A 26485-nucleotide genomic window follows, 5' to 3' on the forward strand; every position below is an offset into this window, starting at 1 on the left:
GGAGGGGGTAGGGGGGAAGGATAGCATTAGGAGATATACTTAATGTAAATGATGAATTAATGGGTGCAGCTCACCAACATGGCACATGTATACATACGTAACAAACCTGCATGTTGTGTACATGTACCCTAGAACTTAAAGTATATAAAAAAAAGAGAGACCCACACTTGTGGTATGGATTGTTGATAGCTTATTTTTTAGTATATTCAGTTTTTAACATGATTAATACAAAAGTTATGAATTTATTTTCAGTTTTGTACAACAAGGAAGGGTATGCAACAGGCTGCTTCTATTCTTGTGAAAGATGCTAAATTTATTATGACTGTGGAACAGAAATAGTGGTATAGTTTTTCATTTTTTCATGGAAGTAGAAGGACTTTTAGGGCTCATGTAGATGAGATGAAAAAATTAGACTTGTCCCATAACCTTGGGGTAAACCTCAGTGTCCTCATCTATAAAATAAGGATAATGGTAATTTTGAGGATTAAGTGAGATAATGAATCTTAGTGCAGGGGTGATCCAGATTTCTTGAATGATAAAGATCATCCATACTGATAATCTGATGGTCAGATTTCTTGAATGATAAAGATTATCCATACTACTGTCTTTTTTTTTTTTAGCCTAATTTCAATCCAGCATCTTTTATAGTCTTTCACTAAAGCTGATCTTGTGAATTAATCTTTAAGGAATTTCTATCATATTTGGCCACTTCCACCTTACTTAAACACTCTGGGCTCTGTGCTTCCGTGATCATTTCTACTGATTTTCTTCCTGATTTGCAGACTGCTCGTTCTCAGTCCCCTTTTCACCTCTTCTACCCAACTCTTAAATGTTGACATTCGAGTGAGTGTATCTGAGGTTCATTCTTTCTAATTCCACACTCTTAGTTGTTTGTAACTACTCACATGAACTTCAAATAATATTTATGCATGTCTATGCATTCCCACATTTATGCCTTCAGTCCAGACTTCCCTACTGAGCTCCAGGCCTATAGTCCATCTGTGTAACTGAATCCAATTGTATGTCTACCAACAGTCATCTCAAACTCAGTATGTAGAAAATAGAACCTTGGTTCTTGCTCTCAGACCAGCTCCTTCTCCAGTGTTCCCCATCTTATACATTATCTCCCTAGTTACTCATAGCAGAAAACTATCACTGATATCTTCTTCACCTTATACCTCATAGGCAATCAATTATGAAGTCCTGTTTATTCTTCTAAATATATCTCAAATATGTCGTTTTGTCTCCATCAACACTGCCACTTCCCTAATTCAAGTCACTATTAATCTCTTGCCTAGGCTGTATCCTTTTCTTTAATTACTACACACACACACACTATTATCCCACTTTGTTCTCTGCATAGCATAGATTGTGTATGATTGCAAATCTAAATGTCAGTTTCCTGCCTAAAACCCTTTAATATCTTCTTATTGTCTTGGGGATTAAATGCTAAATCCTTAGTGTAGCCTGCAACAGCCCATATAATGTGATGCCTAGCCAATTCTCCAGACTTATCATGACCATTCTCCCCCTTTACTCACCATGGTCAAGCTGTATTGGCCTCTCTGTTATGTGAATACACCAAACTGTTACTCTGTACAGCATCGTCTTGCATTATGCTTTCTTTTACTGGAGTGGTTTTTAATCTAACTCCTGTTTATCCTTCATGTCTAAACTTTAATATCAGTTTTATATAGTCATCAGTTTCCCTGTATTTACTTTTATAAGCAACCCGTACTTGATTTCATAACACTCACAATAATTATAATATCCTTTTAATACTTATTTTAATATCTTTTCCATTCATTAGATTATCAACTTCTTGAGGAAAGGGGGACATGTTCATCCTGCTTACCACTCAATCTTAGCAGGTGTGTTAGGTCATTCTTGCATTGATATAAAGAAATTTCTGAGACTGGGTAATTTATAAAGAATAGAGGTTTAATTGGCTCACAGTTTTGCAGGCTGTACAGGAAACATGGCACCAGCATCTGCTCGGCTTCTGGTGAGGCCTTGGGCTGCTTACAGTTATGGCAGAAGGCAAAGGATGAGTTTCACATGGTGAGAGCAGGAGCAGGGGTGGGGGGCGTGCCATACACTTTTAAGCAACTAGATCTCACGAGAACTCACTCACTGTTGTGAGGACAGCACCAAGCCATTAGGGATCTGCCCCCATGATCTATTCACCTCCTACCAGGCCTCACCTCCAACACTGGGGATTTCAATTTAGCATGAGATTAAATGGACAGCATTCAAATTATAGCAGAAGGTCTCAGCAGAGTGGTAGCACATGATTACTATGTAATGAACATTAACATTATTATTGTTAATAACTTCTGGAAATCAGTAAATATGTTTAGTGGCAGACCTCAGACTAAAATGGGACATGTGGATATGAGCAGATACTTACTTTTCTGCCTAATTTTGTATGGTGGGGGAATATACTTCTCTCTGCTTTGGGTCAGATCAGCTTTCCAATTACCATTCTGTTCCTTTGCCACCACCTCTGGTTGCTTGTTAACCAAAGACATGTAGCAAGCCTAGAGGAGCCAATTTAGTCTTCCTTACATTCTTTTTTTTTTTTTTAAATCCACTGCAAAGGTAGACTATAAAGATAGTCTGTTAAAGCATTATAAACATAACCACTTATTCACCCTCTAGATACTATTTTGACACTTTTCCTTCCATTTGAAGGATTTAACTTGATCTTCTTAGTTACTACCATATGAAAAAAATCTCTAGTGTGTGAAGACTATTGAGTAGTTGTTTTATAATACACATCAACAAAGCAAGATTAAGCAATAAGAAACAGTAGAGAGCAAGACAGAATGAGAAAAACCAACAAAGAGCTCACAGCCAAAAAGTAGATGAAGTCTGAGAGGTAGATAGAAAGGGAGAAAGTGAAATTATTGCTATAAAGGTAAGAATACCATCAAATAATGATTAATAATTTTCATACCAACTGCATGTAGTTTTATAGCATTCTATTTAATTTTCTAAGTTTTAAAAACAAAGATGGGGTTTCAAAAACATTGTTATAAAACTAGTAATAGAATAAAGGTAAACTGGGATTTTTTAAAAAGCGTAGGTATAGGGCAGAGAGGTTATAAGTAGCTATAAACAATTTGAAGCTTTCTACTTGTTGGGTGAATAAACTAGATGATCAGGTTGGATCATATCACTTTTTGTCAGAAACAAGATGTGGGGATCAAGTAATGAGGCTTGTTTTCTGGCTCATAAACTTAACTCTGAAGGCAATTTTGAAAGACTTATGGACTTCTTTGTGCAATGGCGACATCATTCACATAGAAATATCTGGTGTCCTAAGGTGAATACATAATAATTAACATTTTTGAACTGAAGTTATCTATATGAGTAGGGAACTGAAATACACTATACATGCCCTTAAATCTAATGTACACTTCATCCTCTCCCTTTTTTCTGTTGCACACAAATTAGCTAATTTTGTTTCAGATAATCATTTTCTTGCAAACATATATCTTAATTCCTTTTCTCATTTCCCACTCTTAGCTAGTTGCTTCTTTTTTCAGTCTTTGCTCCTTATTTTTTCTTTATCTCCTTGTTTTTTCTTGTTTTGTTGTTGTTGTTTTTTCAGGAACATACTGGAGTTAGAGAGTGAGATTTGAATTACAGTGCTGCTACTTTTACTAGCTGTGTACTATTGGGTATATTACTTAACTTCTCTTAACTTCAGTTTCTTAATCAATATTGTATGCGTGAGAATCAATCAACTCACCGTGTTTCTATGATAATTAAGTAAGGCAACATTTCTAAGATACCTAACAGTGGGTAGCAGAGTTTGTACTTAATAGTAATATGCCCTTTCCTCTTGCCTTATCTTCATTCCATTATGAATCCATAAAAAAAGTCATGAGTGTTATAAAAGTAATTCATCCTAGTGTCATATCTGCAACAAGGAAATAGAAAAATACTAGATTTTTTATATACTTAAGAACCAAGCCTACCAACTTTCAAAATCTTTTAATGTACCCAGAATTCATTTTCAAACTATCAACACACTTCCTTAAATGCTCTTCTCTTTTAACTTAACATAGTTCTTTTTAAAAAAAATAAATTTTATATGCATATTTGAGGTTTACAACATGATGTTATGTGATTCATATAGCTAATAAAATGGTAACCATAGTGATGCAAATTAATATATCTCTCATCTCATAGTTATTTTTTTGACAAGAGCAGCTAAATCTACTTACTTAACAAGAATCCCTAATCCAAAATAATTTTATTCACTGTAGTCTTCATATTGTACACTAGGTCTCCAGACTTGTTCACACTATATATCTGCTTTTCTGTGTATCCTTTGACCTACATCTCCCCATTTCTTCTCCTGGTCCCACCCTTCCTGCCTCTGATAGCTACTATTTTATTCTCTATCTCTGTATATTTGACTTAAAAAAAAGGTTTCACGTATGAGTGAGAACATACAATATTTTTCTTTCTGTGACTGGCTTATTTAATTTAGTGTCTTAGCAACGTCCTCCAGGTCCAACCATGTTGTGGCAAATGGCAGTATCTCATTCTTTTATAAGACTGCATAATATTCCGTTGTGTGTGTGTGCATGTGTGCATGTGTTTGTGTATGTACTATGATATATATGATATATATACACACATACCACATTACATATATATATTATATACCACATATATATCTCATATACACACACACACACACACACACACACATACCACATTTTTCTTATGCATTAGTTCATCAATGGACCTTTAGGCTGTTTCCATATCTTAACTATTATGAACAGTCTGCAAGGAACATGGGAGTGCAGATATCTTTATAAGGTAATGATTTCTTCTTTGGATGTATACCCAGATAACAGGTTGCTGGGTAATATGGTAATTCCATTTTTAATATCTTTAGAAATCTCAGTAGTGTTTCCATAATGGCTGTACCAATCTGCATTACCACCATAGTGTACTAGGATTCCCTTTCTGCACACCCTCACCTACATTTGTTGTCTATAATATAGTGGTTTTAATTTACATTTCCTGATAATTAGTGATGTTGAACACCTTTTCATATACCTGTTGGCCATTCTTATGTTTTTTTTCCCCTCCACTTGTAAGTTTAAGGGTACCTGTGCAGGATGTACAGGTTTGTTATATAGGTAAATATGTGACATGGTGGATTGCTGTACAAATCATCCCAGAACCTAGGTATTAAGCTCAGCATCCATTAGCTATTATTCCTAATGCTCTCCATCCCCAACCTCCCCAACAGATCCCAATGGTGTTGTTCCCCTCCATATGTCTATGTGTTGTCATCATTCAGCTCCCACTTAAAAGTGAGAACATGTGGTGTTTGGTTTTCTGTTCCTGTGTTAGTTTGCTGAGGATAATGGCTTGCATCTCCATCCATGTCTCTGCAAAAGACATGATATCATTCCTTTTTATGGCTGTGTAGTATTCCATAGTATATATGTGCCACATTTTCTTTATCCAGTCTATCACTGATGGGCATTTAGGTTGATTCCATGTCTTTGCTATTGTGAATAATACTGCAATGAACATATTTGTGCATGTAGCCTTATAAAATAATAATTTATATTCATTTATATTCAATTATATATATTGAAATAATAATTCAATCCCTAGTAATGGGATTGCTAGGTCAAATGGTGTTTCTGGTTATAGGTCTTTGAGGAATTGCCACAATGTCTTCCACAATGGTTGAACTAATTTACACTAGCAACAGTGTAAAAGTGTTCCTTTTTCTCTATTCACCAGCATCTGTTGTTTTTTGACTTTTTGATAATTGCCATTCTGACTGGCATGAGATGGTATCTCATTGTGGTTTTGATTTACATTTCTCTAATGATCAGTGATGTTGAGCTTTTTTTCATAATGTTTGTTGGCCACATGTATGTTGTCTTTTGAGAAGTGTCTGTTCATGTCCATTGCCCACTTTTTAATGGGGTTGTTTGTTTTTTTCTTGTAAATGTGTTTAAGTTCCTTGTAGACTCTGAATATTAGACCTTTGTCAGATAGATAGATTGCAAAAATTTTCTTCTATTCTGTAGGTTGTCTGTTTACTCTCATGATAGTTTCTTTTGCTGAACAGAAGCTCCTTATTTTAATTTTAATTTGATGCCATTTGTCAATTTTTGCTTGTGTTGCAATTGCTTTCGGTGTTTTCATCATGAAATCTTTGCCCGTGCCTGTGTCCTGAAGGGTATTGCCTAGATTTTCTTCTAAGGTTTTCATAGTTTTGGGTTTTAAATTTAAGTCTGTAATCCATCTTGAGTTAATTTTTGTGTAGGGTGTAAGAAAGGGGTCCAGTTTCAATTTTCTGCATATGGCTAGCCAGCTCTTCCAGCACCATTTATTAAATAGGGTGTCCTTTCCCCATTGCTTGCTTTTGTCAGATTTGTGGAAGATCAGATGTTTGTAGGTGTATGGTCTTATTTCTGAGTTCTCTATTCTGTTCCTTTGGTCTGTGTATCTGTTCTTGTACCAGTCCTATGCTGTTTTGGTTACCATAGCCTTGCAGTATAGCTTGAAGTTGGGTAGCATGATACCTCCAGCTTTGTTCTTTTTGCTTAGGATCGTCTCAGCTATTTGGTTCCATATAAATTTTAAAATAGTTTTTTTCTGATTCTGTGAAGAATACCAATGGTAGTTTAGTGGGAATAGCATTGAATCTATAAATTACTTTGGGCAGTATGGCCATTTTCACAATATTGATTCTTCCTATCCATGAGCATGGAATGTTTCTCTATTTGCTTGTATCCACTTTGATTTCTTTGAGCAGTGGTTTGTAGTTCTCCTTGAAAAGTTTCTTTACTTCCCTCGTTAGCTGTATTCCTAGGTATTTTATTCTTTTTGTAGCAATTGTGAATGGGAGTTCATAGACGGTTTGGCTCTCTGATTGCCTGTTGTTGGCTATAGGAATGCTAGAGATTTTTGCATATTGATTCTGTATCCTGAGAATTTGCTGAAATTGCTTAATAGCTTAAGAAACTTTCGTGCTGAGAAGATGAGTTTTTCCAAATGTAGGATCATGTCATCTGCAAACAAAGATAATTTGACTTCCTCCCTTCCTATTTAAATACCCTTTATTTCTTTCTCTTGCTTGATTGCCCTTGCCAGAACTTCCAATACTATGTTGAATAGAAGTGGTGAGAGAAGGGATCCTTGTCTTGTGCCAGTTTTCAAGGGGAATGATTCCAGTTTTTGCTCATTCAATATGATATTGGCTATGGGTTTGTCATATACGGCTCTTATTATTTTGAGGTATGTTCCTTCAGTACTTAGTTTGTTGAGAGTTTTTAACATGAAGGAGTGTTGAATTTTATTGAAGGCCTTTTCTGTGTCTATTGAGGTAATAATGTCTTTAGTCTTTAATTCTGTTTATGTGATGAATCACATGTATTGGTTTGTGTATGTTGAACCACTGTTCCATCCTGCGAATGAAGTCAACTTGATCATGGTGGGTAAGCTTTTTGATGTGCTGCTGGATTCAGTTTGCTAGTATTTTATTGAAGCTTTTTGCATCAATGTTCATTAAGGATATTGGCCTGACATTTTCTTTTTTTGTTGTATCTCCACCAGGTTTTGGTATCTGGATGATGCTGACCTCATAAATGGGTTAGGGAGGAGTCCCTCCTTTTCAATTTTTTGGAATAGTTTCAGTAGAAATGGTGTCAGCTCTTCTTTCTACTTGTGGTAAAATTTAGCTGTGGATATTTCTGGTCCTGGGCTTTTTTTGGTTGGTAGGCTAGTTATTACTATCTCAATTCCAGAACTCATTATTGGTCTATTCAGGGATTCAGTTTCTCCCTGGTTCAGTCTTGGGAGAATGTATGTGTCCAGGATATTATCCATTTTTTCTAGATTTTCTAGTTTATGTACGTAGAGGTCTTTACAGTATTCTCTGATGGTTGTTTGTATTTCTGTGGGGTCAGTGTTGATATCTCCTATATCATTTCTGATTGTGTTTATTTGATCCTTCTCTCCTTTCTTCTTTATTAGGCTAGCTAGCAGTCTATCTATTGTATTAATTTTTTCAATATACTAGCTCCTGGATTTGGTGATTTTTTTGAAGGGTTTTTTCATATCTCTATCTCCTTTGGTTCAGCTCTGATCTTCATTATTTCTTATCTTCTGCTAGATTTGGCGTTTGTTTGCTCTTGGTTCTCTAGTTCTTTTAGTTGAGATGTTAGGTTGTTCACTTGGGATCTTCCTAGCTTTTTAATGGGGGAATTTGGTCCTATATGTTTCTCTCTTAACACTGCTTTAACTGGGTCCCAGAGATTCTGGTATGTTGTCTCTTTGTTCTCATTAGTTTCAAAGAACTTCTTGATTTCTGCCTTAATTTCATTATTTACCTAAGAGTCATTCAGAAGCAGGTTGTTCAGCTTTCATGTAGCTGTGTGGTTTTGAGTATATTTCTTTATCTTGAGTTCTAATTTGATTGTGCTCTGGTCTAAGAGACTGTTTGTTTTGGTTTCCGTTCTTTTGTATTTGCTGAGAAGTGTTTTACTTCCAATTATGTAATCAGTTTTAGAGTACATGCCATGTAGCTATCAAAAGAATGTATATTCTGTTGAATTTGAGTGAAAAGTTCTGTAGCTATCTACCAGGTCCACTTGATCCAGAGCTGAGTTCAGGTCCTGAATATCCTTGTTAATTTTCTGTCTCAGTGATCTGTCTAATATTGTCAATGGGTTGTTAAAGTCTCCACTATTATTGTGTGGGAGTCTGAGTCTCTTTTTGGATCTCTAAGAAATTGCTTTATGAATCTGAGTGCTCCTGTATTGGGTGCATATATATTTAGGATAGTTAGCTCTTCTTGTTGCATTGATCCTTTTGCCATTATGTAATGCCCTTTGTCTTTTTTGATCTTTGTTGGTTTAAAGTCTATTTTGTCAGAAACTAGGATTGCAACCCCTGCTTTTTTCTATTTTCCATTTGCTTGGTAAGTTTTCCTTCATCACTTTATTTTGAGTCTATGTGTGTCTTTGCATATGAGATGGGTCTCTTGAAGACTGCATACCAGTGGGTCTTGGCTCTTTATCCATCTTGCCATCCTGTGCCTTTTAATTGGGGCACTTAGCTCATGTACAGTTTAAGATTAGTATTGTTATGTTTGAATTTCATTCTGTCATCATGATGCTAGCTGGTTATTTTGCAGACTTGTTTATGTGGTTGCTCCGTAGTGTCACTGGTCTGTGAACTTCAGTGTGTTTTTGTAGTGGCTGGTAATGGCTTCTCCTTTCCATATTCCGTGCTTCCTTCAGGAACTCTTGCAAGGCAGGCCTGGTGACTTCCCTCAGCATTTGCTTCTCTGAAAAGAACCTTATTTCTCCTTTGCTTATGAAGCTTAGTTTGGCCAGATATGAATTTCTGGGTTAGAAATTTTTTTCTTTAAGAATGTTGAATATTGGCTCCCAGTCTCTTCTGGCTTGTAGGTTTTCTGCTGAGAGATCCACTGTTAGTTTGATGAGTTTCCCTTTGTAGGTGACCTGACTTTCTCTCTGGCTGCCCTTAACATTCTTCTTTCATTTCAACGTTGGAGAATCTGATGATTATGTCTCTTAAGGTTGATGTTTGTGTGGAGTATCTTACTGGGGTTCTGTGCATTTCCTGGATTTGAATGCTGTCATGTCTTGCTAGGTTGGGGAAGTTCTCCTGGAAGTTCTCTTGAAGTATGTTTTCCAATGTGATTTCATTCTCCCTGTTTCTTTCAGGTACCAGCCAGTTGTAAGTTTGGTTTCTTTACTTAATCCCATATTTCTTGGAGGTTTTGTTCATTCCTTTTCATTCTTTTTCTTTTCTTTTCTTTTTGTATTCTTGTCTGCCTGTCTTATTTCAGAAAGACAGTCTTCTAGCTTGGAGATTCTTTCCTCCACTTGGTCTGTTCTGCTATTGATACTTGTGATTGCATTGTGAAGTTCTTGTGTGGTGTGTCTCAGCTCCATGAGATCAGTTATGTTCCTCCCTAAACTGGCTGTTCTGGCTATCAGCTCCTGTTTGTTTTACCATGAATCTTACCTTTTTTTTTGCATTAGGTTATAACATGCTCCTTTAGCTCAGTGAAGTTTGTTATTACCCACCTTCTGTAGCATACTTCTGTCAATTCATCCATCTCAGCCTCAGCCCAGTTCTTTGCCCTTGCTGGAGAAATGTTACAGTCATTTGGAGAAGAGACACTATGGCTTTTTCAGTTTTCAGTGTTTTTACATTGATTCTTTCTCATCTTTGTGGGCTTTTCCGCCTTTGATCTTTGATGTTGCTGACCTTTGAGGTTTTTGTGGGGTCTTTTTTGTTGATATTGTTGTTGTTTTCTGTTTGTTTGTTTGTTTTGCTTTTAACAGGCCACTCTACTGTAGGGCTGCTGCAGTTTGCCAGGGATCTGCTCCAAACCCTGGTTGCCTCAGTTTCTCCCATACCTGGAAGTATCACCAGTGAAGGCTGTGAAACAGCAAAGATGACAGCCAGCTACTTCCTCTGGAAGCTCCATCCCAGGGGAGTACTGACCTGTTGCCAGTCTGCATGTACCTGTAGAAGGTGGCTGGAAACCCCAGTTGGGATATCTCACCCAGTCAGCAGAACGGGATCAGGGACCCCCCCACCAAAGAAGCAGTCTGACTGGTATTTGGTAAAGCAGGTGTGCTGCATTGTGGGGAATCCTTCCTTGTCCAGGACACCTGTATTCTCCAAAGCTGGCAAGCTGGGGCAGCTAAATCAACTGAATCAACTGAACCACAGAGATGGCATCTTCCCCTACCTCCAGGAACTCAGACCCATCTCTGGCAGACTCCAACCCACTGCGATTGCTTGCTGGGATTCCAAGCCAGTGCCACTGGCTTCCTGGGATTCCAGTGGGTCTTAACTTGTGAGGTGCCATGGAAGTGGGGCCCACAGAATGATATTTTTGGCTTCCTGGATTCACCCCCCTTCTTAGGGATATGTACTGATGGATTTATGTAAAACTCCTGGATCTCTGTGTGTGCCTGAGTGGCTGCTCTCTCAAGACTCTACACAGCTCTGTGTATCAGACCCAAGGCCCTGGTGGCATGGGCTCACGAGGGGATCTCCTTACCCATGGACTGCAAAGATTTGTGGGAGAAGCATGGTTTCCTGGGTGGGGCTGCACACTCACTCACTGGTTCCTGTGGCTGAGGGTGGTGGTTCCTTTGGCTCCATGCCACTCCTGGGTGGGCCGTTGCCCCCCCACCCCCCAATTTCTTTGTTCTCCATGAATTGTGTTTGCCCACTCAGTCCCAATGCAGGAACCTCGATATTTCAGTTAAAAGTGCTGAATTCACTCACCCCTTTTCATTCCTCTCTGTGAATGTTGTAGACTGCAGCTGCTTTTAATTGGATTGATCAACTTTTATGTTTTCTTTGGAGAAATGTTCTTTCAGATCATTTGCTCACTTTTAAATTGGCTTTTTTAATGCTATGAATTTGTAAGAGTTCTTTATAAAGTTTGGATATTAACCCCTTATCAGATATGTGGTTTCCGAATATTTTTTTCTAGTCCATAGATTGTCTTTTTTATTTTGATGATTGTTTCCTTTGCTTTGCAGAAGCTTTTTAGTTTGATGTAGTCCCATTTATTTATTTTGGCTTTTATATTCAGAGCTTTTGGTATGATACCCCAAAAATTCATTGCCAAGGCCAATATCAAGGTGCTTTGCCCTATGTTCTCTTCTGGGAGTTTTATGATTTTAGGTATTACATTTAGATCTTTTGTCAATTTTTGAGTTGATTTTTGTGCACGGTATAAGGGTGCAATTTTATTTTTTTGGATATGGAAATTGTTTTTCCAGCCTCATTTATGGAAGAAACTGTTGTTTCCCTATTTCTTCTGGTGCCCTGATGGAAAATTAGTTGCCTGTGTATGTGTGGACTTATTCTGGGCTCTCTCTTCTGTTCCATTGGTCTATTTTTCTGTTTTTATGCAAGTACTCTATTGTTTTGGTTAGTCTAGCTTTGTAGTATAATTTTAAATCAGAAAGTGTGTACCTCCAATATTCTTTTCCTTCTCAGTTTTGCTGTCACTATCCAGGGTTTATTGTGGTTCCGTACTAATTTTATGATTTTTTTTTTCCTGTTTCTGTGAAGGATGCTGTTGGAATTTTGATAGGGATTGTATTGAATCTGTACTTCTTTGGGTAGTATGGACATTTTAACAATATTAATTCTTTCAATCCATCAACACAGGATATCTTTCCGTTTATTTTTGTCTTGAATTTCTGTCACCATTGTTTGATAGCTTTCAGTGTACAGATCTTTTACCTCCTTAATTAAACTTATTCCTAAGCATTTTATTTTTTGATGCTATCATAACTGGGATTGTTTTCTAGATTTCTTTTTCAGTTAAATTATTATTTGTGGTTTAAAAGGCTACTAATCTCTGTATATTGATTTTGAATCCTGCACCTTTACTGAATTATTAGTTCTAACAGGTTTTAATGAGTCTGAGTTTTTTTACATGTAAGATAATGTTGTCTGAAAATAAAGATAATTTTACTTCTTCCCTTCAAATTTGAGTTCCTTTTATTTATTTTTTCTTATCTGATTGCTCTTGCTATGTCCAGTACTATGTTGGACAGAAGTGGTGAGAGTGGGCATCCCTGCCTTGTACTGTGTCTTAGTGGAAAAGCTTTCAGTTGTTCCCCATTCATTGTGATGTTGGCTGTGGACTTTTCATAAATGACCTTTGTTAACGTTAGTTGAGAAGTTTTCCTTATATGCCTGCGTGTTAAGAGATTTTATCAAGAAAGGATGTTGAACTTATCGGGCCGGGCGCGGTGGCTCAAGCCTGTAATCCCAGCACTTTGGGAGGCCGAGACGGGCGGATCACGAGGTCAGGAGATCGAGACCATCCTGGCCTACACGGTGAAACCCCGTCTCTACTAAAAAAAAAACTACAAAAATCTGGCCAGGCGAGGTGGCGGGCGCCTGTAGTCCCAGCTACTCCGGAGGCTGAGACAGGAGAATGGCGGGAACCCGGGAGGTGGAGCTTGCAGTGAGCTGAGATCCAGCAACTGCACTACAGCCTGGGCAGCAGAGGGAGACTCCGTCTCAAAAAAAAAAAAAAAAGAAAGGATGTTGAACTTATCAAATACTTTTTCTGCACCAATTGAGATGATCTTGTGTTTTTTATCTTTCATTCTGTTAATATGATATATCACAGTGGTTGATTTGCATGTATTAAACCAGCTTACATTACATTGAGGATTTTTGCATCAATATTCATCAGAGATACTGGCCTGTAGTTTTCTTGTAGTGTCTTTATGTGACCTAGGTATCAAAGTGATAGTGGCCTCACAAAATATGTTTGAAAGTATTCCCTCTAGCTGTATTTTTTGGAATAGTTTATGAAGTTTTGGTAGTGATTCTTCTTTGAATGTTTGGTAGAATTCAGTTGTGATGCCTATCTGGTTCTGGGCTTTTCCTTGTTGGAAGACTTTTCATTACTACTTTGATCTCATTATGTGTTATTGGTCTGTTTAAGCTTTCTGTTTCTTCCTGATTCAAACTTAGCAGGTTATATTTTTCCAGGAGTTTGTCCATTTCCTATATGTTATCCAATTTGTTAGTGTTAGTATTAATATATGATTGTTCATAATAGTCCCTTATGATCTCTTTAATTTCTGAGGCATCTGTTGTAACTTCTCCAATTTCATTTTTTGTTTTATTTGGTTCTTCTTTTTTTTTTTTTCTTAGTCTAGCTAGATGTTTATTTATTTTATTTTTTCAAAGAACCAAGTCTTGGTTTTATTGATCATTTTCTGTGTTTTTTTGGTTGTTCTCTATTTGATTTATTTCTATTCGGATCTTTATTATTTCCTTTCTTTTGCTAACTTTGCATTTAGTTTGTTCTTTTGCTCACTCCTGTAGGTATAATGTTAGGCTGTCTATTTAATATCTTCTTTTTTCATGTAGATACTTAATGCTTAAAATTTCCTCATGAGTTCAAAACCAACCTGACCAATATGGGGAAATCATGTCTCTACTAAAAATACAAAATTAGCCAGGTGTGGTGGCACATGCCTGTAATCCCAGCTACTCAGGAGGCTGAGGCAGGAGAATTGCTTGAACCTGGGATGCATAGTTTGCAGTGAGCTGAGATCGTGCCATTGCACTCCAGCCTAGGCCACAAAAGTGAAACTCCGTCTCAAAAAAAAAAAAAAATTTCCTCTTAGAACCACTTTTGCCACATCTCATAGATTTTGGTATGTTGTCTTTCCATTGTTTCTTGTCTCAAGATATTTTTAAATTTCCCTTTTGGTTTCTTTGACTATTGATTGTTAAGGAGCATGTTGTTTAGTTTCCACATACTTGTGATTTTTTTCAAGATTTTTCCTGTTATTGATTTCTAGTTTCATATTGTTGTGGTCAGAAATGATACTACATATGATTTCAATTGTCTTGAATTTAGATTAATTAACAACAGTTAAATCTAATTTTGTGGCTTAATGTATGATCTGTCCTGTAGAATGTTTCATATGCACTAGAAAAGCATATACATTCTGCTGCTATTGAATGCAAAGTTCTGATTTGTCTGTTAGGTCCATTTGACTCAAAGGAGAATTCAAGTCCAGTATTTCTTTGTTAACCTTCTGTCTGGTTAATCTATTGTTATTGAAAGTGGGATATTGAAGACCCCTACTGTTATTGTATTGCTGTCCATCTCTCTCTTCATGTCCTTTAATAATGTTTTATATATTTTGATACTTCAGTGTTGGGTGTTTATATTTTTACAATTCTTATGTGCTCTTGATGAATTGACCCCTTTATCATTAAATTATGACCTTGTTTGCTTCTTGTAACAGTTTTTTTAAATGCCATGTCTCAGAGCACTGGAAACAACTATTGTTTATTTCCATGGGGTTTTTTTGTTTGTTTGTTTGTTTGTTTTGCTTACTTACCAGTGATATAGTAGTTTTCAAAATTGTTACTTCTTACAATTTTTTTAGGCAAATTTTGAGAGTAGACTTATATTCTGACTTGTTAATCACCAATTATGTTGTTTTCTTGGGGAAAGTGAGTTTTCCAAATTCTTCGCTTAAAAGTGAGCTTTAATATGATAGCTCATAAGTTTAGGGACTTTTGAGTATGAAAGTTGGGTATTTTCTACTTCTTAAAAATAGTTTTCAGGCCGGGCGCGGTGGCTCAAGCCTGTAATCCCAGCACTTTGGGAGGCCGAGATGGGCGGATCACGAGGTCAGGAGATCGAGACCATCCTGGCTAACATGGTGAAACCCCGTCTCTACTAAAAATACAAAAAAAAAAAAAAACTAGCCGGACGACGTGGCGGGCGCCTGTACTCCCAGCTACTCCGGAGGCTGAGGCAGGAGAATGGCGTGAACCCGGGAGGCGGAGCTTGCAGTGAGCTGAGATCCCGCCACTGCACTCCAGCCTGGGCGGCAGAGCGAGACTCCGTCTCAAAAAAAAAAAAAAAAAAATAGTTTTCAGATAATGATATTGTGAAATTTTTTGATACATCTAAGTTTTAAAATAATAAACTGTTTCAGAGTTCTTTAATGTTACTGGGAGTAACTCAATAATTTTATGGTATTTTTAAATAGGTTACAGAAGTATGCATATTCCGTAAGAGATTCAAAACTGAGAGGTAGGTTTCGAGATAATTTTTGAATAGCATTTTCACATACAGATGAAAGGTGCCAATTATTGATGAAATATTAATAGTAACAGCTGATATATTTCTATTACAGATATCTTAAAAGATGGTGCTGCTTATCATCATGCTGGTATGGAGCTGTCAGATAGAAAAGTAGTTGAGGGAGCTTTTACTGTTGGAGATTTACCAGTTCTTTGTAAGTAAAACGTATTTCTTGTGGATACTCTAAAATATTTTGGAAAATTATTTTTCAGAGGAAAAATGGAAAAGCTCAAGTATTCTGCTTGTTTCTGCTTTTCTTCTGAGAATATAAAATTAAGTGGTTACCTATGCATGTAGATGTTACAGTAAATTCTTTGGCAATGTTTAGTTCTTTATCATATTATTGAACATAGTATAATTTGAAAAACAAGAATTTAATAGGTTTTTGGATTTAAGTGTGTTACTATTTTAGATTGTAATGTTCTTTTTTCCTTTCTAAATTTCTTATATGTGAGTTTTTATTACCTTTATAAGGATGTCTTTTATTAAAAAGTCTTCCTGAAGCAATAAAGTTAAATGGCTCAAAATTACTATGTCTTAATCTGATGCAGTTACCACCAGTACTTTAGCTATGGGAGTAAATTTGCCTGCTCACCTAGTAGTTATAAAATCTACATTGCATTATGCTGGAGGACTGTTTGAAGAGTACAGTGAAACAGATATTCTACAGATGATTGGTAGAGCTGGTCGACCTCAAGTAAGTGACAGTAACTTTGCTTTTTATACTTAAAAACATGATAAAAACAAAAAAAATGTATTTTTTGATTAGCTGTCATAATTATATCAGGCTTAAAAGTAATATAGTAGAGAAAATTTACCTTTAATGGAGGAATAAAAGTAAAACAAGCCTCGCCAACTGGGGCATACTTCCTTCATTCTGTGTAAGCTCACATTGACTGATGAAGGGATGGGTTTATGAATGGGTATTCTGTTAAAGGTCTTTTTTTTATTATGACTTTTTGTTTGTTTGTTTGTTTGTTTTTTAATTCTGAATGGAGGTACTCAGCATTTTGGATGGAACAGGTTTTCCTTGTTTAGGGCTGTCACATTACAGAGCATGTAACATCCCTAGGTCCTAGCAGTAAATGCTAATAGTGTTCCCAGGCATTATGACAAAAGTCAGCCCAAATACATTTCAAAACATACCCTACTCTGACAAATACATGAATAAGTCATTTTTGTAGGTATTATGGGAACATCAGGAAGAGCATATTTTCAAAACATTTGTAAATATTATGTTATACAATTCTATAATTTCATAGAGTAATCAGATTGTATGTAAACTATACCAAATCTTACAACTTTTATGCAGTTACCAGAGTTTGTTTTGATTTTATCATTGCCAAAATTATGTTACATTGAAACCAAAGTGATATTTACAGCTATACTCTTGGAAGTCTTTTAAATTAAATTTTAGGTTAACAAAGTGAGAGTATTTTTAAGGCCTTTTCAAAGTATTATTGCAGACAAGGAGACTGTTTAATATAAAATGAAAGTCTTGAGTTATTGCAGAGGACTGGTACCAAGATGTGCTCTTCACTAAATTTCTGTTTGTTTTTTCCCCAGTTTGACACTACAGCTACTGCAGTTATCACGACTCGATTAAGCACAAGAGACAAGTACATTCAGATGTTAGTTTGTAGAGACACTATAGAAAGCAGGTAATACAAAAAATGTTCCAAAAAGATACTAATGCTAATATAGCTTATCTTATCCTTTTAGAATATCAAAGGGAAATTTGGTTTGGAGATTTTTTTAAGGCCATTTTCTGTAAAATTTTCAACAGTTTAACTAGAAAGTTTGTGTCACTTTAGGGAATTTAATATTTTTTTTAAAAGTTAGTAGTTTTATTCAGTGGTAGTTCTTGGCAAGCATGTATTCTTGTTTATAACAAACCCTAATTTGTAATAAAGCCTTAGTAATTATGATTATATTATAATTTAAATATGAAATTATATAAATTTATAATTACTAATTTGTAATAAAGGAGAAATATTTTCACATCTTATTTTAATAATAGAGGAAATCTGGGACCTATTAGTAAGGTATTTAATGTATTCTCTTTTGAAGAAAGTAGGATATAATTTATGCTTCAACTTTTGTTAAAGCAATAATCTGTCTTCTACAGCCATAGAGTAGAGATATATATCTGAAGCCTTTTTAGAAGCTGAACTGACTTTTTAAGGTTTCCTTTTATGCTTTTGGAAATTAAGTTATAGTTCATGAATTAGTAAAGTGGCAGTGGGTATATTATATATTATTAAAGTTAAAAATTAAGAGTTATAGCATTGAACTGCATATTTGTAATGCAAAGTTTTTTTTTCATTAGTTTCCACAGACATCTTATTGAACATTTAAATGCAGAGATAGTACTGGATACCATTGTGGATGTGAATATTGCTTTGGAGTGAATACGATCAACTTTGCTTTATATCAGAGCCTTGAAAAATCCATCTCATTATGATTTGTTACTTTGACTTGGAAAAGTAGTAATTTTTTCAAGCCAGCTAGGTCTGTATTTCTACTAATAAGTTACAGGGTAGATTATAGAAACTAATAGACAACAAAACAAAAAGTAACAACAGTCCCAAATACATTTAGAGACAAGAGCAGACAAACTGAGAAATTTTTATCTGTTTTACTTCTAGTGTTTCAACAAGGTTTGAAATCAGCACCGTTAAAAATAGATCTAGTAGAAAAAAATTCAGCTCCAATAAAAATAACAGAAATGTCTAAATCATTGAAAATAAGTTAAAGTTACAAAAAGTTTTGAATTTTATATGTACTTAGTGTTCAACTACTCTTTCTGAGTTTATGACTGTTTATTTTTCAGTTTATAAGAAATGAAAGTATATAGTGCTACTGTTGCTGCCCCAGTTTTCATCTTGCTTCTAAAGCTAACCCACATCTGGTTATGTGGCTTCCAGAGGGTTTTTGCATTCATTCATTCAACTTGGGGTTGTTGAATACCAAATTAAAGCCTGACTTGTTGAATTATTCTAATGCACAGAGGTTCAAAACTTTCATATCTCAAAGAGTAATTAATATAAGTCTATATTAAAAGAGTATCTATATAAATATTCATATCACTTAAAAAATTTCTGTTTCAACTAGGTAATACATTTACTTAGTTCAAAAATCATAAAGTGAAGGAATATATACAACTAAAATTCTTCCATATATATCCCCACCCACACAGTTGTTCAATTCCCATCTCTCCCCTTTCCCTCCCCTAGTTCTGTAATCATTGGTATATCTTTTTTGTATAATATTTTTTGCATATGTAAATAAGAAAATGTAATTTTATTTTTCCACCATTTAAACACAAATGGTGGCATATTGTATTCATTTTCCATTCCTTTTAACAAATTACCCTAAAACAAATCATCTAGAAACAACCAGAATTTATTATCTTGCACAGCTTATGTGGGTTAGGAATCTGGGAGCGTCTAAGCTAAGTGGCTCTGGGTCAAAGGCTCTCTTCAGATTGTAAGATATGTCAGCTAGGGCTGCAGTCATCTGAAGGCTTTCCTGGGTCTTGAAGATTCACTTCTAAGTAGTCTCACTCACAGAGCTGTAAGTTAGAGGCCTCAGTTTCTCACAGTTTTTGGTAGGCCTCAGTCTTTTGCCAGGTGGATCTTTCCTCATAGCATGGCAGCTGACTTTTCTCAGGATGAAGGATCCAGGGGAGAAAGAGGAGAGAGAGACAGAGACAGACTAAATCAGAAGCAGCAGTGCTTTTTTATATCTTTGTCTCTGAAGTCACACATCATTACTTCTGCTTTATTCTGTTTTTTAGAAACAAGTCACTGAGTCTTGGTCACATGAAGGCAAGAGGGATTAAATTCATCTCTCAGAGGGGAGAATATCAAAGAATTTGTGGGCATTTATTTATTTATTTTTTTTTTTTTTGAGATAGCCTCTTTGGTTGCCCAGGCTGGAGTGCAGTGGCACAGTGTTGGCTCACTGCAACCTCCACCTCACAGGTTCAAGCAATTCTCTGCCTTACCCTTCTGAGTAGCTGGGACTACAGGCATGCACCACCATGACTGGCTAATTTTTTGTATTTTTAGCAGAGGTGGTGCTTCGCCATGTTGACCAGGCTGGTCTTGAACTCCCTGTCTCAAGTGATCCACCTGCCTTGGCCTCCCAAAGTGCTGGGATTACAGGCATGAGCCACCGTGCCTGGCCTTGGGCATATGCTTTTAAACCTCCATTATTTTAGTCTTCTGCACATTCATTTTTTTTTTAGTATGTCTTGGAAGCTTTCTTGAGACAGGCTGTTGCTCTGTTGCCCAGGCTGAAGTCCAATGGTGTGATCACAGCTTACTGCACCTTCAACCTTCTGGGCTCAAGTGATTTTCTCACCTCAGCCACCTGAGTAGCTGGTACTGCAGGCCCATGCCAGCACACTGGCTAACTTTTGAAAAAAAAAAAATTGTAGAGGCAGAGCCTCCTTATGCTGCCCAGGCTGGTCTCAAACTTGTGAGGTCAAGCGATCCTCCCACTTCACCCTCCCAAAGTGCTAGGATTATAGCTATGAGCCACCATATCTGGCTGGAAGCTTTTTTTAATAGCTAAATAATATTCCATTTACTTAAGTATCACCTATTTAAATGATCCCCAATTGATGGACATTTATGGTTTTTCTAATTGTTTGCTATTACAAACAATGCAGCCAAAAAATCCCTTCATTTTTTCCATGTGTGAATCTATCTGTATGATAAATCTCTAAAAATGAAATTCCTGTGTCAAGGGATATATGCATTTATAAATTTGGGTAAATTTCTACCTTAGTAGCTCATATACCTATCAGCAGTGTTCAAAAGTGCCATATTTTGTTTCTCCAGCCTTTCTTTCAGGGTGTATACTTGTGTATTTTTATGAATATCAAGTATGAATATTGATATCTTTCATGTTTTAATTTTCATTCCTTCATTTTCATAGTTACTTTATTTTCTGTAGTTACTTTTTTGTATTGAAATATCACTTATAGTAAACTGCAGAAATATGAGGTGTATAGGTCAATGAAGTTTTATATATATGTTTATACACACATATACACACATGTAACCACAGCCCAGATTAAGATATAGAACATTTTCTAGATGTTCCCTCGTGCTCCTTTTCTGTCAGTATTTGCCCCCAGAATTCAATACTATTGTGACTTATATACCATAGGCTAGCTTTATCTATTCTTGAAAAGATTCCATTTATATGAATATAAATCTTTTGATGAAAGGAAATTATTAATTTTAAATAATGTTGCTGTGAACATTGTTATATATATCTTTTGATACACATGTATAGTATATCTGTGGGTATGTGCCTAGGAGTGAAATTATTGAGTTAAAGGGTATGTGTAGTTTCAACTTCAGTGAATAGTACAAAATATTTGTATTACCAAACATGTTTTCATAGGAACATTCATGTTACAATGAAAGTTCATTAGAAGATATTAAACACTTGACAGATATTTGCTATGTGTAAAACATTTGGAAATTTATTCCAAACAATTCTTGTTAAAATATGATATTCCTGTTCATTGTTTCTATGGATATTTAAGCCTTGTTTGAACTCAATAAGCTGAGATTTTTTTTCTTAATTAGACTACTCTTCACTAGTTAACTGGTGTATAAACTGAGCCTGTAAAGATGAACTAAATTCTATTTTACTTTTTGTAAATTTTCATGACATGCAGGTTTTGCATCTGGATTGAACAAAGATGGAATTGAAGCAAAATTACAAGGTTAGGTGCATTTCATTCTAAAAATTAGATTCTATATATTTTAGTGAAAAAGTTCAGTTATTGTGAAAGTAAGAATATGCTTTTGTAAATCATTTTTTAAAAAGGAAACTTATCTGTAGAAAAATAATGTGCACTATTTCTTTTTCACACAAAAAGCTTGGCATATGTACTTTTTTGCCGAATTAATCAATTTATTCTGTCAGAATATCTTTCTTTGTATAATATGTTAACTTGGTTTATTTGGTTGTTATTCCTAACATCACCCTGGTCTTTGAAAATATGCCTACACATACACACTCTGTATTTTTTCTTTTTTTAAAAACAGTCTTACTCTGTCACCCAGGATGTAATGCAGTGGTGTGATCATAGCTCCTTGTAACCTTGAACTCCTGAGCTCAAATGATCCTCCTGCCACAGCCTCCTGAGTAGCTGGGACTATAGGCGTGAGCCACCACAACTGGTTAATTTTGTAGTTTTTTAAGAAAGGGAGTCTCACTGTGTTTTTCAGCCGACCTGGTCTCAAACTCCTGGCCTCAAGTGATCCTCCCACCTCTGCCTCCCAAAGTACTGAGATTATAGGTGTGAGCGACCATGCCCAACATGTATTTTTTCTTTTCTTCTTAATTTTAATTGAAAAATAGAAGCCTAGATTGATTATGGGCTTCATATCCCAACCTGTGCCAAAGATGTATTCCTATCTAACCTCAGCTTTGTTATTTAGTTAATCAACTGGTATTTCTTACTTGTTTTTTAGAACGTAACATATTGTTAGGCATTTATTCAGATTAGAAATTGCTACCTTTTCATTGTGTTGAGACTGTCTCTTTAGTAAAAGAAAAAAGTTAGATCCTCTGAAAATATTTAGCTAATTTAAATTTATTCTCTACTTGTATTACATATGTGGCAAATAAAAATGCAGAGATAAAGATAAAGTAGTAAAATTGTCTTGCTTAAAGAATAAATAAGTTGTTAAAACATGGTCATAACCAATAGCATATATTTATAATGCTGCTGTATTCATGTTGAAATACAGATTATAAGTTGTGTTATCTTCAAGGTATTGATTAATTTTGTAATGGGATTTTAAAAATTAAACATATATTTTGAAAATAATGATCAAATACACTCAAGAAATTAGACAGTCCAAGAGGTATATTGCTATATTCAGATAACTTTAATGTTTTTATCTTTTGTTAAATTAGCAGAATCACAGCTCATATTTGCCTTATCTTTGGTCACTATAGGGTTAGCAAAGTTTTGCCTTATAAACAAAAGTAGCTAAATATAACTGAATATTAAGGTTTTGGTATTGTAGGAGAGAAAAATAGTAACATCTTTTCCTCATTCATTGCAAGGTTCACAGCTGACACTCCTGTAACAAGACAGATTAACAAGAGAAAAGCATAACAAATTTATTTAATCAAAGTTGTATATGACATGGGAGCCTTCAGAAATTAAGACCCAAAGACCCAAGGAAAACTGTGTTTCTATAGCAAACCTAATGAAAAAAAAAAAGGATAGTTGTCGAGAAACATGACTGGACAAAAAGGGTATTATATAATGTTAATAAACTGGGCAGAACTTAACAAGGCCTGTTTGTTCAGATTCTTCTTGGCCTCTCTGTGTAGCATTCTTTCTTCCTGGGCATGAGACGGGACCATTCCATGGGTATGAGACAGGACTATTCTATACCCTGGAATGAGGGTCTTAGAATTTAGACAAAGTTGGTCAGAGAATTCCTTTGTGACCATGTTTCACACAGAAAGGCAGGGAAAGGTCAGAGTGACCTTCTTGTTTCTGAGGTCCTCTCAGTCTTACTGAGTTCGAAATGCTTTGGGTTAGCATTTTCTGAGCGCTGCCATTATCCTTGGAGATCTGCCTTAAATCTCTCAGGAAGGATCGTTAGCATAGTATATGCTGTTTCCTAAACTTGTTTATACTTTCTTGCGCAGTATACTCTAATACCTTCCCCATTACTCTTAGAATAAAATACAAATTTTCACCACAGCCCACAAAATCCTGCTTGATATCTCCCTGCCTATCTCTTGTCACTTTATCTCTCTTTTATTCTACTCTCACCAAATTGGCCTTCTTGCTATTCCTTAAATACACCAAGCTTGTTCCCACATCAGGTCCTTTGCACATTTTGTTCCCTATTTTTGGGACACTCCTTGCATACTTCACATGGTATGCACCTTCATTTTATTCAGGTCTCTGTTCAAATATTAACTTTTTAGAGAGGTCTTCCTGTGGTATCTTACTTAAATCCACCTTTACTGAGAGGAGGACAAAATGATTCTAATGTTGTTATTGTTGTTTTCCTTGTTTTTAGAAAAGGTAATGTGTTTATTTTGACAATTAGGGTGAGGATAGCCTTACTCTATATCAAAATATATAGCATTTATGAGAAATATATATAGGTTGGGCATGGTGGTTCATGCCTGTAATCCCTTTGGGAGGCCAAGGTTGGCAGATCACTTGAGGTCAGGAGTTTGAGACCAGCCTGGACAACATAGGGAGATCCCACCTGTATAAAAAGTTATTTTTAAAAATTAGCAGGTGTGGTGGTACATGCCTGTAGTTCCAGCTACTCGGGAGACTGAGGTGGGAAGATTGCTTGGGTCTGGGAGGTTGAGGCTGCAGTGAGCTGTGATCATGCCACTGTATTTTAGCCTGGGCAACAGAGTAAGACCCTGTCTCAAAAAAAAAAAAAAAAGACTTCAAAATCTTTACTTAACCAAACACTTAACACTATCAAGCTGTCTAAACAGTGCTGCTTAAACTAAAATATTTCCCGAAGAACTCTAAGGGTGTTTTTTTGAGTGGCTGCTCTATTTAGGATTGAACTATTACAGTATTCCCACTGTCTGCTCTGAACTATCTTGTATCTCCTGGAGTATAGCATGAGGCAGAGAAGGAACTGTAAGCAGCAGATCACTACAATTGCTCTGATCCCCATCAATAGTGAGCATGAACTAGCATTGCTTCCTGTCAGAGAAACAAAAGTAAACACCTGAAAGCATCAGTTAAAGTTGTTGCTTCAAGGAAGTGGCAAAGAGGGAGGAGGGGGAGAACTGGTGGTTTTTGGAATAATCTTTGCAGAACTATTTGACTTCTTATACTTTGTGCATATATTAATATATCTTTGATAGAAGTTTAAAGAAAAAATAAAAGAAAAAGAAAACCATTGCCTTAATGGAGGGCAGATAGCAAAGTGGTTACTTAGACCTGGAGCAAGTTATGTAGCTTCTATTTTTTAGTTTCCTAACCTATATATGAAAATATCAGTGTCTACCTTATTGTGATGTTTTGAGGATTAAATGAGGTAATACCTGTGTATCATGTATTACTTAAAACTCCTAGTTTTAAGTGTTATTTCTACTGACTGAATGTTCTTTTTATTACTTGTATTCTTGTTACTTTTAGAAAATTTTTTTAGCGTATTAGTTAGCTTTTTTATTTAAATGAGCTTTTTCTTACCGCTTAATTAGGGACTATGTTTCTTTTAGAACAATTACACAGTAATAACACAACTTTAACATATTTAATAATAAATTATTTTGCCCTACTTCCCTATTTTACTAAAATTAAAATGTGTTTTCTATAATTAAACAGAATTATGTTTGAAGAATCTGAATGATTTATCATCCCTGGACTTAATAAAGATGGATGAAGGCATTAATTTCAAACCAACTGGTAATTTCCTATTATTGTCAGTAAATTTAACAATTGTTTACTTAAGACTAAATCAAAATTTTGTTTTACTAAAGTTTAGATGATGATAGCTAAATTGTGATCTCAGTTCTCAACAGGGTATCATCATTATTAGCCGTAGGCATGATAAATTTAAACAAGCCCTATTTGTAAAAGGATAGTTTCTTTTTGACAGGTGCACAGAATTTGTCTTCACTGATTCTGGTGACTTCTGGCAGAGGAACGAAATGCTTGAATCCTTGGGTTGCTTTAAGCCTCTTATAACTATTACAGATATACTTTTATTGGTATGCTTATAATATGCTTTTTATATTCTTAAATATTCAATTATTGATAATCTGGTGGTTAAACTTCTGTAAGGTTAGGAAAAATATCTTTTCCTTCTACTCATCTTAGGTTCAGTAACTGGGACTCCTATAACAAAATGTATTAACAAGAGAAAAGCATACAAATGTATTTAATATGTTTTATGTGACATGGCAGCCTTTATAAGGAAATGAAGACCCAAAGAAATGGTTAAACCTGAATGTTTTTATGCCAGGTGTGATGAAGATGGAAAAGTCATGGAGAAATATAATAGGACAAAGGGGATGTGAACTAAGTGTAATAAATTGGGGGAAATTTAGCAAAGCCTGTTCATTCAAATTCTACTCTGTGTCTATGGAGATAAAGATGCTCCATTGTTTAGGTATAGGGAGGGCACCTCTCACATGAGGGTGTTATGACTTGCTTCAGGGGAAGGCCAGAAAAGTTCTTCTTGTACATGTTGTTTCTCAAATTCCTACAGCTTAAAATATTCAATAGGCCAAGATGCCCCATTTTGGGATACGTGTCCTGAACCCCCCCACCCCGGCTCTTTAATTTCTATTTAGAGTATAATAAAAGAGGGAAAAGATGTTTTGTGGTTTTTAGCACTCATGATTAGAAGTTTTTGGAGAAAATGACTTTATTATTCCAGTTAATCTTTTTAAGTAAAGGTAATTTATTGTTTGAAAGTTGGGTGATACGGAAATTTTTTTTTTGAATTCAGAATCTATCTGTTAACTTTTGGCATGTACTGTTCATTTTTAATGTGTTTTTTACTTACTTGCAACCATACTGTAGAAATACATGATTTTGTAAAATGTTAAATTTTATATTTCATATAAGGTTAAGTTTTAAAATAATTTGCTGCCCTGACTTTCAGCCCTACATTAATAACATTTTTTTTTTCTTCTTGGTCGTTATTTTGATACGCCTAATTTTGTTCGTGAGAATTGTCTTCTGTGTGTTCTAGGGCATCTCACTAGAGGGGGCATTAGAATCACTAGGACTTCTTCTTCATC

At 35.5% G+C, this 26485-nt stretch overlaps 1 protein-coding gene across 1 annotated transcript in view; it reads left to right on the forward strand.

Moving 5' to 3' along the window:
* The window catches only part of LOC105521848 (probable ATP-dependent DNA helicase HFM1), a 117732-nt gene that overhangs the window by 25626 nt on the left and 65621 nt on the right, over nt 1-26485 (forward strand). Inside the window, 8 exon segments of the mRNA XM_011956191.1 lie at nt 253-341; nt 15603-15646; nt 15750-15851; nt 16249-16394; nt 17264-17358; nt 18027-18154; nt 21393-21446; nt 25062-25142. Coding sequence (XP_011811581.1) covers nt 253-341; nt 15603-15646; nt 15750-15851; nt 16249-16394; nt 17264-17358; nt 18027-18154; nt 21393-21446; nt 25062-25142 — 739 coding nt within the window.

This window comes from Colobus angolensis, unplaced genomic scaffold, assembly GCF_000951035.1.
Source record: "Colobus angolensis palliatus isolate OR3802 unplaced genomic scaffold, Cang.pa_1.0 Scaffold41, whole genome shotgun sequence".
Lineage (NCBI taxonomy): Eukaryota > Metazoa > Chordata > Mammalia > Primates > Cercopithecidae > Colobus > Colobus angolensis.